Below are 15,139 nucleotides of genomic sequence, written 5' to 3'. Positions count from 1 at the left end.
TCAAAAACTCTGCCTACTTGTATCCACACTGCAGCTTTGGATCTGTGGGGAGAAGTTTAATGGAGCTGAACTGTTTTTCTCAGCCACACTTTAATCTCTATAATGGATTTCAGATGGATGGCAGAAAAGTGGCAATAATGTTCAACTTACCTGAAACTACTATAATACTTGTTAACATCAAACACCGGCAGGCAGGAATTCACAAAAGAGTGAGTGAGTGAACAACCTAATGTCATATAAAGATAACTACAGTAAAAACATAAGTTTTAAAATGACTGTGTTATTAATTAAGGGGAAAAGTGACCTCTGCATTTAATAGATACCAAATTTAAGATGAGAATCAAAGTCGTTGATGTGTAAGAAAGCCATTTCTAATGTATTGGGACTCAAATGAACCACAGCGAGGGCCATTATCCACAAATGGAGTTCACTGCCCTCAGTTAAGGTGAGTGTTCATGACTAAACAATAACTACAAATCTGGGCAAAAATGGCACCCATCGAAGAGTTGATGGGCCAAAGCAGTCGCTATTTTATTTCTTTATCTTTGTATATTATGTATATACACATAACCTGCATCTTAACTCGAGTCGAGCAAATCTCAATCTCGTTGTAATCTGTTGATGACAATGACAAATAAATCTTATCTTATCTTATCTTATCTTATCTTATCTTATCTTATGTCAAATTTAGCAAAATGCTAAATGTTCCTAAAATGTTGGGAAAAATATTTTGTAATCTGGAGAGAAAAGTGGAACTTTTTCATGTGTGACAAGATTAGCAATAAAACTTACAGAATTTCAGAAAATGTGGTAGTTGAATATAATTAATAGTTTCCTTAGACGTCGTATCCATGAGCTTTTTGGAAAGCATCATAAAAAGATGGTATCAAACATGATCTGTCAAATCAGCTGATGAACCAACGTAATCCCAAATAGCAGGACTGATGCTGTTCAGTAAAGTAAACAGCAGCAAATGTAAAAATGTTTTGTGGAAGAATATACTCGTAATATCCTTGATATCCCATTGTTATGAGCAATTTCGGTGTGAGTTGTTTCCAACTACTAAAATTAGCCGAATTAGACAGTGTTCCTCCAACCAATCAACTAGCATGCAAAATTGCCTGTTCAGATAATCTGTAATAAGTAAAATAGATTTTGTCATCACTTCAGAGTAGCAATGCTCTCTACAAACTATGGAAAAACTGATTCCTGAAGTACTTTTCAACACAAAGCAAATAGATTACCTTGCTCAAATTGAAATACTGAATAATAGAAACTAACATTCTTGCTGTGAATCAAAATGGGTGTCCTTTGGATGGAACTGGTGGAAATAGACACTTTATAAAAACCCCGATGTGACTTAAACGTATAAGAACTGTCACCCCAATGTCTGTGTTTTTGTTTTGCTTCTGTTTATGTTCTATCAGTGTTAACTTTCTATTCATTTTCTGTATAATGCAATGCCATAAAAACACCCGATTTAAAGCCATGTGATGTCAGAGGATGGCTTAAGAAGCTTTCATTTCCCCAAAATTTTCAGAGTCAAAGTTCATCTGCTGACATTTGCTATTTAGGAAACACAAAAACCATTTAAAAAATAGTTTTAAAGCAGAATCACATTGAAAAAATCATTTAGCTTACATTCATAATAAATGTACTTTTCTGATTAACTTTAGGAAAATGTACAAATGAGGTATAAAATTTTAGTAGTTTTACACTTTAAGGTGTGTGCTTTGATCTGTTGCTGGTAATGCAGAGCAAATGTTGCCACACTGACTGAGCATTTCCTGTTAAAATGCCTTTGAGTTGCTACAGGCTGCCTCTAAAACACTGTGATGCTGATTATTTTAAAAGTACACCACACAACCCGTTTCATAGAAATGAAAACAAAACTTTTTAGGTCTGAGTGGAACGATTAAAAATCTTTTTATTTTCAATGATGCCACCCATCTAACCATGTAACACAGTCAGATAAATACTCCAAACAAAAACAAATAATCTATTTTTAAATTAATTGACTTGTGTAAATACTTTCTTTTAATTATGGATCTAAATGATCCCCATTAAGCTGCTAGTGAAACATAAAACAAGAGTCCAGGTTTCATTAGAAAGCTTGCTGAGCATTTCCCAAAGTAAGTCTACACCTGCTCAGTGTGCATGTGTTTGATTATTTATCACCTTTGTCTTCATTAGGAAATTGAGTCTGTGAGGCATTGGGCAGGATTTAGAAAGTAATTTTGCTAAAATACATTTAATCTAGTTTATACAATCTATTATTTTCTAATTTTCCACTGAGCTAAATGATTATCCAGACTGAAACACGAAGTAATATGTACCAAATTCTGTTGTCATTATCTAATGACATAGTTATGAGTCTGAAGGATTTTTTGACATGTTAAATGACATGTTGTTGGTTCAGCTCTTCTTCATTGCATAATGTAGGAAACTTCTATTTTTTTTAAATCTTTTATTATTTTTTGCAGAAGTGAATTTAGTTTCTATGGAGCCATTTCCCAGCACAATGACATTTGTGTCCTGCAGCTATTATTGCTGATTTTAATTATGACTTTCTTTATGTAGTTTGCATGTTCTCCCAAATAACACAACAAGTATGTTTCCTCCCCCCACAGTCATAAAGCATATCAGGATAATTAGCTGTTCTAATTTGCTGTTAGTTATTAGCATCTGCATAAATATTACTGGTAATCTTGATGTTTCCTTTTTAGCCCCTCAAGTTCTGAATATTTTTCTTATTGTTCTAAAGTCCACATTATTTTGGTAAAATCTTTAAATTACTGTACAGTTTCTCTGCTGACAAGAAAAAAAAAGCTATATTTTATCATGGATTTATTAAAGAAAAAAGTACACCTTTATTCAGCTGGCTGTAGAATACTGCAGTGCTGCAGTAATAAAACATATCTCAGAGCTACAAGGATCTGTCAAAATCTCAACTTATTAATTACAAAAAGCATCACTGGGAGAGGACAATGGTCATTATGTTATGATCTGAATGGAGTTTGTTTTGTCACTTTGTTTCTGAATACTTTGACATTTTTGTAACTGTCTTTCTGATCTATCTGGGAATTGCTTTATTCCTCCTTGCTCCCCATTTCAGTTTATTTTCCCACATGGTCCTTTTATTGCTGCTTCAGGACCTGAAAGACTTGCTGTGACAAAATGGAAACATGAATTCTGCTGTCGACTAAAACATCCTGACAGACAAAGTTTGGCCATCTGTTTGTGACTTCAAACATGAAATGAACTTGGCTCTAAAACATACACCAGCAATTCCACCTCTGAGTGGCTTAAGAAAAACAAAATGAAGACTTTGGAGTGGCATAGTCAAAGTCCTATTGAGATGCTATGGCACGAAGGCCTTTCATGCTTGAAAACCCTCCAGTGTGGCTGAAATAACAATTCTGCAAAGAAGAGTGGGTCAAAATTCCTCCACACCTCAGGAAAAGACGCTGCAACTTATTGCAAAAGCTTGACTGAAGCTGTAGCTGCTAATGGTGCAACAATCAGTTATTAGGACTTAGGGGGCAATCACTTAGTGAACCACCACACCACCTTCTTTTAAAAACAAAATTTTGTGTTTACTTGTGTTGTTTTTGACTAATATTTGACGTTCTGAATCACTGAAGGGGGAAAAACACTTTTTCACACCTCTAAATAAATGACTGAAGACAATGTCGTAGAAATACATTTTTAGCACAGCCTCTCTTCTAAAGTTTGCATTATAGTTTGTCGCCAAGCTTATACAACAAAACAAAAGGGCTTTTGAGACCATACTGTCAATGATTAAATTAATAAAAAAAAAAGATCGTTTGCAATCAGCATTTTATGAATTACAGTGAAACATGCAAAAATAATGTCTCAATAAAAAAAAACAACTGTCAAACATTGCCACAGTGATGGCAGCATGAATTAAAAAAAGCACAAACCGTTACAGACACAGGCAGAAACCTCAGTTTTTATTTCCTCTGTTGAGCAAAGCAACCACACTCAACCCAGTCAATCAGTAACAACAGCTGGCGCATTTACTCCGGCTGTTACATTTTTTTGAGAACTAAATCAAACATCTGCAACAAAAGTTAGGGTTTTACTTTGTTCTTCACTAAATGTGGCAACTGCTAGCAACAGATTTCTCAGAAACATTACAGACGATTCACAAGATATACTCGCTAAATCATGCATGTCTAACTGCTTCATTACTTCTCTTTTCTCCTGCACAGAGGTCCCACTAGATTATTAGCTGTTTGTAAAGCTTATAAAACAATAATGTTTTGGTTACTGGTATTATGTTTAGAGAAGAACTCTCTAAATAAATGTATAATAAATGTTGTTGACATAATAAAATGGAATATTCCTCTGGAAACAAAACGGACAATGTGAAAAGACCAAACAGATCGCTCACAAACTAGCACAAAATATCTCCGATCTTTAAAAGTAAGAGCTCAGAATGCAGTACTGAAATTTCGTAGGGGATGGAAGTGTTGAGAAACCTCCCCTGTCAGCTGATCATATATGCTGTTTCTAAAACATCTGAGAGAAATAGAGCAGCTCAGTCGGTGCTCAGCTCAGAACAAAACAACCACAAAAAGAGACAACAGCAGAGCAATTTGAGACCAAGCAAAAGGTATTGTTTATTTTACAACTCTGATGTTATTTAGTCTTCATTTTAAAATCAGCCATAATTCATTAATTGTTTTGATAATTTTTTTATTTTATTTGTAATCGATAATGTCTCACAGAAATTTCATCTTTCTTCTGGAAGGTAAAATGGAAAACTTCGACATTTTAGGTGGCGATTATGAATACCCAGATTACAACTACACCAGTTATCGGCAACATCACTATACCTGAAGGAACATTTTTACAACACAAACCAAGTTGTCTGAAGGAAGGCACGTGTGTGCTTCTGACTGCAATCAATGTGGTAATTTTCCTGCTGGGCTTTTTTGGGAACATGCTGGTCATCTGGATCTCTGGCTTTAAGATGAGGAAGACTGTGAACACCACTTGGTACCTGAGCCTTGCCATCTCTGACTTTTTCTTCTGTGCTTTTCTGCCATTTAACATCTCCTACATGGCAATGAAAGAGTGGCTCTTTGGTTCCTTCATGTGCAAGTTCACCTCTGCAGCAATGTTCATCAACATGTTCAGCAGCATCTTCCTCCTCATCGTCATCAGCATGGACCGCTGCGTGTCAGTCGTGTTTCCAGTTTGGGCCCAGAACCACCGCTCTGTCCAAAAGGCATCAGCTGTGGTTGTTTTCGCTTGGCTTCTCGCCATCGGAATGAGCATTCCCTCAATGATCTTTCGTGAGGTCCAGACGATTGATGGAAATCAGATCTGCTTCAATAATTACGTCCGACAACAACACAGTCACAAGATTATTGCTGTGACCCGCTTCATTGCGGGTTTTGTGGTTCCGTTCACCGTCATTATCATCTGTTACTCCATCATCATCTTCAAACTTCAAAACAACAGGATGACAAAATCCTCCAAACCGTTCAAAGTAATGACTGCACTCGTTGTTACATTTTTTGTGTGCTGGCTGCCTTACCACGTGTTTTCCCTGCTGGAGCTGAACCACCACAACCATGACCACAACACTTTAACCATTGGACTTCAAGCGGGTGCCATTTTAGCATCAGCAAACAGTTTCCTCAATCCATTGCTGTACGTCTTCATGGGAAACGACTTCAAGAAGAAGCTTAAGAGCTCTTTGCTTTCAAAGATGGAGAACGCAATGGCTGATGAAGGACGCACTACCAGTCGATACCTGTCCAGGTCCAGCTCAATGGACGGCAGAGCTTCCACGCACATTTAGAGGCGTGGACGCTTAAATGAAGCAAAATAAATAAAAAAATGTCTAGAAATATATTTTGACAGTGAGTACATTTCATTAAATATATATTGAAATCAAATCTGTTTATATTTACTAAAAAACAATCATGTAAGTGATGTAAATGATATGGTTCTAAGTGTTAAATAATAAAGATTTATAAAAATCAGTTGTATTTTATATGCAAATACAAACAATGCACTCATCCATTGCAAAAACCTTGTATATTTACGTTCAAGCATGCTCTCAAGCATTACATCCACCAAAGGTTTGCTCTTTGCAAATAGCAGAAACATTTTCTGGCTTTGGACCAGACTGGGTTGAATTGATTGTTCAGAGTGCCATGTGACAAAATTGTAATAACAGCAACAAAGTTCGGATTCTACTCTTTAATGTGCAACGGACCAAGATGGAGGACATGAAAATATCGTTGTCCCTTGGATACTCTGAACTGTTTTTACCAGACGTGAGTGGAGTTGTTGTCATCTCTTGCTGCACATTTTTTTGACAATGTGTCAATAAAGATTCTTAAAAGAAGTCATGTAAGGAAATGTGTACATATGTAATTTGATATATAAAATCTTTATTGTCATTTGTTCAATAAAAAACTGAATCTGCTCATTTTGTTTCTCTAAAATCTGTTTAAGTCATTATTTTATCTAGATTTGAGAAGTCTAAGCATTTTTCAAGGCTAGTATATTCTCAAAAACAAAAGAAATTACTAACTGAACAAGAATTTTCCTCTTGAATGGGGAAAACTTAAGATGAATTGGTTGAAATGTGTATTTGGAGGAATACATTATTTTGGTCAGTTTAAGCCCTGTTGCTTCTTTAACAAACAGAAAAACAAGAATATGATGCACACATTTGAAAGTATTACAGATTACAAAAGGACAGTTTTTTTAAGAATATCTTAACAGAGCTCTCTAAATACATAAATCCAATAATTTTTATTATTCTAGAATACGTGTTATTGAAAAGTTAAATTATTTCACATTGTATGGATTAATTACTCACAGAATGACGTTTCAAGTTCTGCTAATTATGGCCATCAAACACATGCTGGATGCAGGTGTTAAAACACCCACACGTTTTCTCGTAAATGATTCAAATGGCCTTTTTGCTGCCCTGGTGAACCACCTTACAGTCCAACCTCTGACCTGGTGTGAAGTTGCAGAGGGGTGTGGGGAGTTGTGGTTTGTTGGTGTGATGAAGTATTATGTTACCAGTCCCTGAATCGGTACTGGGGTAAAAACATGATAGGTCTGTAAACATACACAAAAAGTGCAGCAGCAATGAACACAATGTGTAGCTTTTGTCATCCAGTTTGCGTCTGATGTGAGGGAAGCATTTATCAGACCTTTTCTCCAAGCATTTAAAATAAAGTGTAAAATCTATCAGAAATAATAGAAAATTACCGCAGTTTTGCTAGACAGGTAAAAAAAAAGTGGTGACACAATCATTGTGGTTGACATTCAGATCCTCCTCCACTTGTAAGAGTGTGAATGGGTGGGGGGAATTTGACAACATGGGGACAGGGGGGGTCCCTCATGCCATCTCCCACAAGATACCGACAATATGGGGACGGGGGGGTGGGGGGGGTCCCTCACGCCATCTCCCACAAGATACCGACAATATGGGGATGGGGGGATGGGGGAGTCCCTCATGTCATCTCCCACAAGATACCGACAATATGGGGATGGGGGGATGGGGGGGTCCCTCATGTCATCTCCCACAAGATACCGACAATATGGGGACGGGGGGGGGGGGGTCCCTCATGTCATCTCCCACAAGATGCCGCCCTGGGCGGTTGCCCATGTCACCCATATCAGAAACTGGTTAAACACCCTCACTTTTCCCACAATCTTGCTGTAAAAATTGCATGTTTGAGCAGGCAATAAAACTGATGTGAGCACACATATCTATGTAAACAAATCATAATTTGTGGCGTGTGCATTTAAATCTTACACACACTCAACTCCAGCTCGCTTGCTCCTTGCATTTTGAGTGCGAGTTTGGCCTTGTATTTGCGTTAACAGAGTGCATGTAATTTAACCACACCACCAGCCACTCACAGATAGATCTTTTTCAATCAAAATAGAGTATTCATTTCAAATACTGCATGAATCGTCCTAAACCAAGTGATAGAAATTACAAAACGGTAGGATTTATAAAATTGCACAAGATAATAAAACATGAACGTTGCAGCTAAGCATAGAAATGTGCATGCCTACATTGCACATTTTAGACAACATTCTATATTCCTTGAGCTACTATCTGACATGTGAAAAGTATTTCATCATTTTACAGTAGACTGATTGAGATAGATCTAGTCAAAAAAGATCTATGCCCTACTCTTGCATTGAAAGCCAAAGTCTCTCCCCAGCTGACTCTCATCCCCAACACTTTGAAAAAATTCGCTTCGCCAGACCTGCCAACAATGATGATTTTCCACCTACAACATTTAAGATTAAAATATAACATCAGATCAATAAAAGAAAGCAATGTTAATACAGAAATGTGGGCTTAATGAAAGGTATGTTTAGTACCTGCTAAAAAGCCAAATAGTACTTTTAATCTGACCAAGGTTTCTAATTAAAATGCATATTCCTATTTACTGAATATGACTGCATGTTTCAACAATCTTTTTATAGAGATGCTGAAAAACGTGTGAACGTTATTTATGAACAACAGGAAGAAGCAGCTCTTTAGTTCATCTTGCACTTGATTTGAGTCTATTCAGTACACAAAATACATGGTGGATCTTTGTTCTGGATTTGGTTAAATTAACTCCAAAAGGGGTAATGATAAATCTATAACTTATCATTACCTCTTGTTTCTCACATTGTTTAAAAGTTTTATATGTTTACATAACTTTCATTGACACGTGACTGGCATATGATCAGATTGTAACTTGTTTCCTATTCTGGCTATAAATAAAACCATAACTATTCTTCATCTGGTACAACTTTCAAATTAAGCATCAAAAGATAATTTCTTTCTTTACAGTTTACATTACTGATTCACATTTTTAAATTGTTTTCCTGTACTCTTCTACTTCTTGTTCCTCTTTTTTGACTCTGCACATAGCAGAGATGGAGATACGAATCTTAGGCTTGTAACTGAGTAATACCCAAGTCCCAAATATTTGAGATTCAGCTCAAATTTGTGGTCTAAACACTAACACAAATCCAAACTTAACTTGGGCTTGTGTTCCCATTAACAATCTTTATCTCATGTAATAAGGAGTCACAAATCAAGTGCAGTTGAAGTGCTGTTCAACCTTATGCATTATTTGGCTGGGCACTGATATCTTGTTTTGTTGTTCAAGTCAAATATCCAGCAGGAATGTTTTAAACAATGTCAGATGGTACACTGATGGGAGAGCTTCTTCAGGTCACTCCTGGTCGAAGCTCAAAGTTGCAGACACCTGGAGCAAAGATCTCCTGAACTCTATTTGCTTGACCTCTCAAAACAGCTAAATACTTGTGTATTTGCTTTCAAACATCCTGTCAAGCATCACATCCAGCAAATGTTTGCTATTTGCAAGTAGCAGAAACAATTGTCATCCATGAAAGGCTCTTTGATTTCTTTTTGTGCAGCAGATTGCAGTGAATGTTAGAATTTGGTGAGATAGACTCCAGCCATTTGGCAAAGAAATGACTTTTCTCTGTGTGCTGATTGGATTGTTCAGTTTATCACATCTGAACTGTGACGATAAGAACAACACTCAACAACAGGACGCAAATGCAAGATGATGGGAAAAGGTGATAAAGGAAATGGGTCCTGTCTTTGTGAATGCCAACAAGCCAACAAACCTCACTGTCATGGGAAAAAGTTGCATTGTGGTATGAGTTAAACCACAGTACCACTGCAATACATTACATTAAATAAACCAAGTTCTATTCATGCATTTGGACAAATTTAATGCGCCAAAAGTATCTGTTTCTGTTGTTTGAACACACTGGGCTACTTTTAAAAAGGCGTTAAGTAGAGGATATATCTCTCACACAGTGTGACCACTAATATTACAATACGACCATCTGTAAATGTTCTTCCTGAACAACAGGAACAAACATTTCTTCAGTTCCTCTTAGTTGTTTGAGTGTTTTATTCTGCTTCTCTTGTCTCACATTTGGTTACTTTGAGTCAAATCAGTCTGATAAATACAGTATTTAGTGACACTTTTTTATTCAGGATCATGCTTATCCAAAACTAATCTGAAATTATGATGAATCCACTCTTCAGACAACCCAGTCCTTGTTTCCCTGTGATTAAAATGAAGCGACTGTAAGCATGAAAGTTAACAACAAAAGGCTTCAGGGTGTTTATATTAACATAAACATGCATTTTACTGTTATTAGTTTAATTAACATGAGAATTTTAGCTGCTAATTTGCCTCAGTTCATGCTCAGTTTGTGAAATAAGATTGCATTTGTCTGCGGCCGCAGACTTCGCGCCTGCAACTTCATGCAGGCGTGAAGTTGCACTTTGTTAGAATATGACAAAGTGACAAGGCCTAGCAACTTTTTTTCATCTTCTTATGATTAGAAAGGTTAGGAGACCATTTTTAAAAAAAAGAAAACCAGCCAAGAGGCAGCTTTTCATAGTAATGGAGAAGAAAGAGTAGTGGTTTCTGAGATAATTTATTACTCTGAGCATCTTTCTACAATAATCTGAACATCCAGTTGTCATTTTTTAGGTGAATTAATTTCTCTGTATTTTATTGCAGAAAGTTTGACATGTGCATCTACATAAACAGCTTCATGTACTAAAATCCTACAAAAAAAACCTGGAAGTGATTTTGTTAATTTTGTGTTTGTAATTGTGAGGTTTTCCTTACTGAATAAATGTAGTCAAATATAAGATTTATTTTTTCTTCTTTTAGGTGATTTGGGTGCTGACCATCTGAAGCACTAAGATGTAACAAACCGCCCTTCATATTTTGCCGATAAGTGTAAATGCCACTTAGAAAAATACTTTCTTTAGAAACTCTGGGAGAAAAAAAAAACTCCAGCACATCTTCACTGTTTATTTAATTTACTCCTTTATTCTGTGTTCTTACCTTACATTCAGTTCATAGAAAATACATTCAGACATGACACCTGCTCTGAAAGTGCCAGCTTGTCAATGAACGCCAAACCCAAAAACAATTTAAAGCATGAAAAGAGAAACAGCTTCTCCCATTTCTTCATTTGTTCATAGTAATACAAATATTTCTGAAGTGTCATCATCCTGTACTATAAAAATAGTCATATACTGAAAATGGAAGTCAGGTAAATTTTTTTGACTATTACTCAGTAGCCAGTGTTCATTTGATTCTTGTTAATATTTATTTGTATACATATGGCAAATAATTTATTGATGTCTAGCTGAGAACTAATTTTCTAGAACTTTTAAAAAAATGTAATAAAATGGAAATCAGCTTTAAGAGCTTTCCTTAAAAAAACAAAACAAAACCCCTACATTTACATGTAAAGATGATCTCCAACCTACAGGGTGACTGTAATAACTTAGGTGATCTTTGGGGCAGGTGTTGCACAGTGTAGTGCTATTTGGATTTCCTTTTTTGCATCCAGTGTTCAGAAAAAAAACCCAAAACAAAAATCAATGTTTTCAGCTTATGCAGCGTACACCAGAAATAAATAAATATAGAGGACATTTAATCAATGAAAAGAAACCCCAGATCTACTTTAAAAGCAAATAAAATGTTCTTGAATAGTTCAAGATGAAAAAGAGATGAAATATTGTCATCATTCTCTAAACAATATTGATCTGAGTTTTTAGTGTAAGAGCAACCAAAAATATTGATTTTCCTTTAACACTCGATCTGTACAAATAAGGCTTTTTAATACACCTTGCAATACTGTTTTTTTATAACTTGTGCTAAATGCTGCTGGAAACACATCAGCATCGGGAAACAGCTGGGAAGAGAAGCTGCACTGTGGTCACAGCTTTTGTACCTTCTTAGTATTAAGGCATATGCACATGCCTACAGAGCACATGTGCATAGAGCAGGGATTAAAGTGGTTTTCATACAGGAAAACACAAATATTCCCCAGAAAAAAAAGAAGTAGGTCTGAATTAATAACTCTTGCAAAAAATTCAACTGGAAACCAAAAACAGGGGATCAGAAACAATAAATATAGAAGCAGATGTGTCATCTCCACCTAATCCACAAAACGTCTTGAAAAAAATCTATTTAAGCCTTGCGATCCAAGAAAAACAAAACAAAAAGTCTCTTCAGAGTCTGTTAACAGAGGCGTCCACTCAATAGGAGGGAAAAGAAACTAAAAACGATTCACATTTATCATCTTGGCATATATTCTGCAGGAACTCCGGACATGTTTCTTTTCTTCAGAGCAGCGTCTACGGTCCTGATCAGCTCGTCAATGTTCACTCGCATATCCGGAGTATACGGGTCGTACTCGAGCTTCCGCAGTCCCGATCGCTTGAAGTTTCCGTCCTTCTGGCCCTCGACGCAGAGCAGCCGGTCCTCTGAGACTTTCAAGCCCAGAAACTGGACCATTTCCTTGAGGTGGGAGAAAAGGTCCCTCTTCAGCTCCTCAAAGTGAACCACATGGACGTTCTTCCCGTACGTCAGCCAGTCCAAGGTGTGAGAAGCCCACCAAGGGGCGTAGTTCTTCACAAACTCAGGCCACTCTGCAAGACAAAGTGAATAAACAGGCGGTGAACGTCCATGAAATGTAAAGTAATAGAACATTAAACTGAAACATTGCTGTGACAAACCATTCAGTGTAGTATAAATATGATTTATGATTTGATGACTGTAGCTTAAAGCTGAAACCCAAACTTCAGTTTCTCAGAAAAGATTTATATCTAATTACTCCAATAATTACGTCTTTGTAGAAGTATTATGAATGATAATAGAGACATGACCCACAAAATATGTTTAGTTTACGGGAAGAAAAAACAGGTGGACGGTCTGGATTGTTGCTCAATGATTCAAAGTTCTCTTTTTAGATGAAAGTAAATTTCACGTTTCATTTGGAGATCAGGGTCCCAGAGTGTAAAGGAAGAGTTGAGAGTAAGAGAATCCAATTTACTTCATGGTAAAAAGTAAAGTTTCCAGAGTCACTCGTGATTTGGGGATCCATGTCATCTTCTGGTGTTGCTGTTTTCTGAAGTCCATGGTTAACTCAACCATTCACCAGGGTTTTGTTGAGATGCTGATTTCATTTTCAAGGAGCTCTTGGCACTTTCTCACACTGCCAAGCATACCAAAAGCTGATTACCATGTGAGCAGAGTGTCACTGTGCTTGAATGGCCACCAAGCTAGTCTGACCTAAACCCTACATCGAATATTTAACGATTGTCGAGCAGAAGATGAGAAACTGCAGAGCAAACTGTACAGATGAACTGAGATGTGCAGCAATCTGGGTTTTTTTTAACAGGAGTGGCTTTACATCACACTATATGAATGTAGTAATTTGTGCAAAAAGTGCTTCTTACTACAAGTATCCACAACTTAAAGGGTTATACTGTAGAATACATGGATTAACTTTTCAATAACCCCACTTTTTGTATTTAAAATCTTTTAATTATTAGTCTGATGTGAGGTTTTAGCTTTGTAAAATAATCCTGGATTTTCATTAGCTATGAATAAAATGTTTATCAAAAAGAAAAAAGCTAATAATTGATGTGTCTAATAGAGTTTTTAAATTTTTAATTAAATTACTAAAATAAATAAATTCTTTAGTTATGTTATGATGTATTGAGGCTGTAAGTATAGCCGGGCAGTGGTAATTTAAAAATATTCTTCCCCTTGCACTATTTCACAGTTTTTGTTTTCCCACAGTTGCTTTATCAGATTGTAGCCTTTACTTAACCTGGATGAGCGGAAGAGTGTGAGAGTAAAAGGGGAAATGAGGAGATTAGAGCAAGATAATGTTGTGGTTTAAACTCTCAGGTCTTTTGCAATTTTTGGGCAGGGTGTGATAAGTAATTCCTGAAGTGTCAAGTAGACGTTTTAGTTACCAATCAAACTCCAGCTGAGCTTCACTGAGAATCCTCGTCTGCAACTTTTACTCAACAGTATTACAGCGGCCCGTAAAGCAGAAGCTGGCAGGAGCTGTGTGCCGCATCAGAGTGAGCCGCTGCTGAGAGGCTGACATTAAAGTTTAAAGCCTGCTGAGTTTGCAGAGATGTCCCAAAAACCAATGACTGGGGCAACTTTAATATTTCAGTAGGAGGGTTAACATTTTTGTCAAAGTGTATAAAGGATGACCAAGCAATAATTTAAGACCTAGAAAATGACTGCAATTTAAAACGCAAAAAAAAAAAAAAAAAATTGAGATGAACTAGGAAATAAAATGAGCCCCAGGCAAACGTTGGGGTAATCAGCAATGTTTTTCAGTTTTTTTAGTAGATTTTTGTTTGTCTTTCTCTACTCTGTTAGATTTTCATTAATAAACAAAATTAGATTTCTATTTTAAATTATATGTCCTCATTTCCAGTCCTTGATGACATCCTTGAGCTCTTTGAGTGTCATGAATTTCCGGTCAGATGGCTGAAGAGGAAGCTCAGCTCCAAAAAGGGGAACATCCATCCATTTTCTGTACACCCTTGTCCCTTAGAGGAGACAAGGGTGCTTAGGTGCTGGTGTCTATCTCCAGCTAACGTTCAAGGCGAGAGGCAGGGTCACCTTGGACAGGTCACCAGTCTGTCGCAGGGCAACACAGAGACAGACAGGACACACAACCATGCACACACACACTCACACCTACGGAGAATTTAGAAAGACCAATTTACCTGACAGTCATGTTTTTGGACTGTGGGAGGAAGCCGGAGCACCCGGAGAGAACCCACACATGCACAGGGAGAACATGCAAACTCCATGCAGAAAGACCCCGGGCCGGGAATCGAACCCAGGACCTTCTTGCTGCAAGGCAACAGTGCTACCAATTGCACCACTGTGCAGCAAAAAGGGGAACAATTACTGAAGAAATAAAAATGCTTAAACATGAAGAAGACAAGAGGGTGAGATGGAGTTGTTCTGGTTCGAGTATGGAGTCTGAACATTGAACAGAATTTTTATTCAGAAATAACAAGCACTCTTTTTTTCTCCAAATTGTTTCTGGATTATGTTGAGCTACACCTCGCATGCTTTCTTAAACCTTTCTTTAATGGAGAGATGAATCCTTTAAGTTGTGTCTACTTGTAATATAAAAGGATGAAAACACTAAGAAAAGAGAAACTGCAGAGAACTACTGCATCCTGATACATCAAGATCATTTATAAGGTCATTGTTTTCTTTTCTTTGTGAGC

The 15,139-nt window shown here is 36.8% G+C and overlaps 2 protein-coding genes across 2 annotated transcripts in view; one reads left to right on the top strand and one right to left on the bottom strand.

Moving 5' to 3' along the window:
* The first annotated feature begins 4,777 nt into the window (after positions 1 to 4,777).
* Positions 4,778 to 6,470, top strand: cmklr1 (chemokine-like receptor 1). The gene is given in 2 exon segments (XM_032578599.1): positions 4,778 to 4,841; positions 4,843 to 6,470. Coding segments are annotated over 2 exon segments (1,053 nt in total). The 5' UTR covers positions 4,778 to 4,782; the 3' UTR covers positions 5,837 to 6,470.
* A 4,399-nt stretch (positions 6,471 to 10,869) lies between these two features.
* wscd2 (WSC domain containing 2) overlaps positions 10,870 to 15,139 on the bottom strand; it is a 50,624-nt gene continuing 46,354 nt past the window's right edge. The window contains exon 9 of the mRNA XM_032578597.1: positions 10,870 to 12,514. Within this exon, the coding sequence (XP_032434488.1) occupies positions 12,162 to 12,514 (353 nt within the window). The 3' untranslated portion in view covers positions 10,870 to 12,161. The remainder of the gene's footprint in view (positions 12,515 to 15,139) is intronic.

This window comes from Xiphophorus hellerii, chromosome 12 (genome assembly GCF_003331165.1).
Source record: "Xiphophorus hellerii strain 12219 chromosome 12, Xiphophorus_hellerii-4.1, whole genome shotgun sequence".
Taxonomy (NCBI): domain Eukaryota; kingdom Metazoa; phylum Chordata; class Actinopteri; order Cyprinodontiformes; family Poeciliidae; genus Xiphophorus; species Xiphophorus hellerii.
The sequence above is the reverse complement of the archived record's forward strand: the minus strand, read 5'-3'. Positions and strand labels throughout refer to the sequence as shown.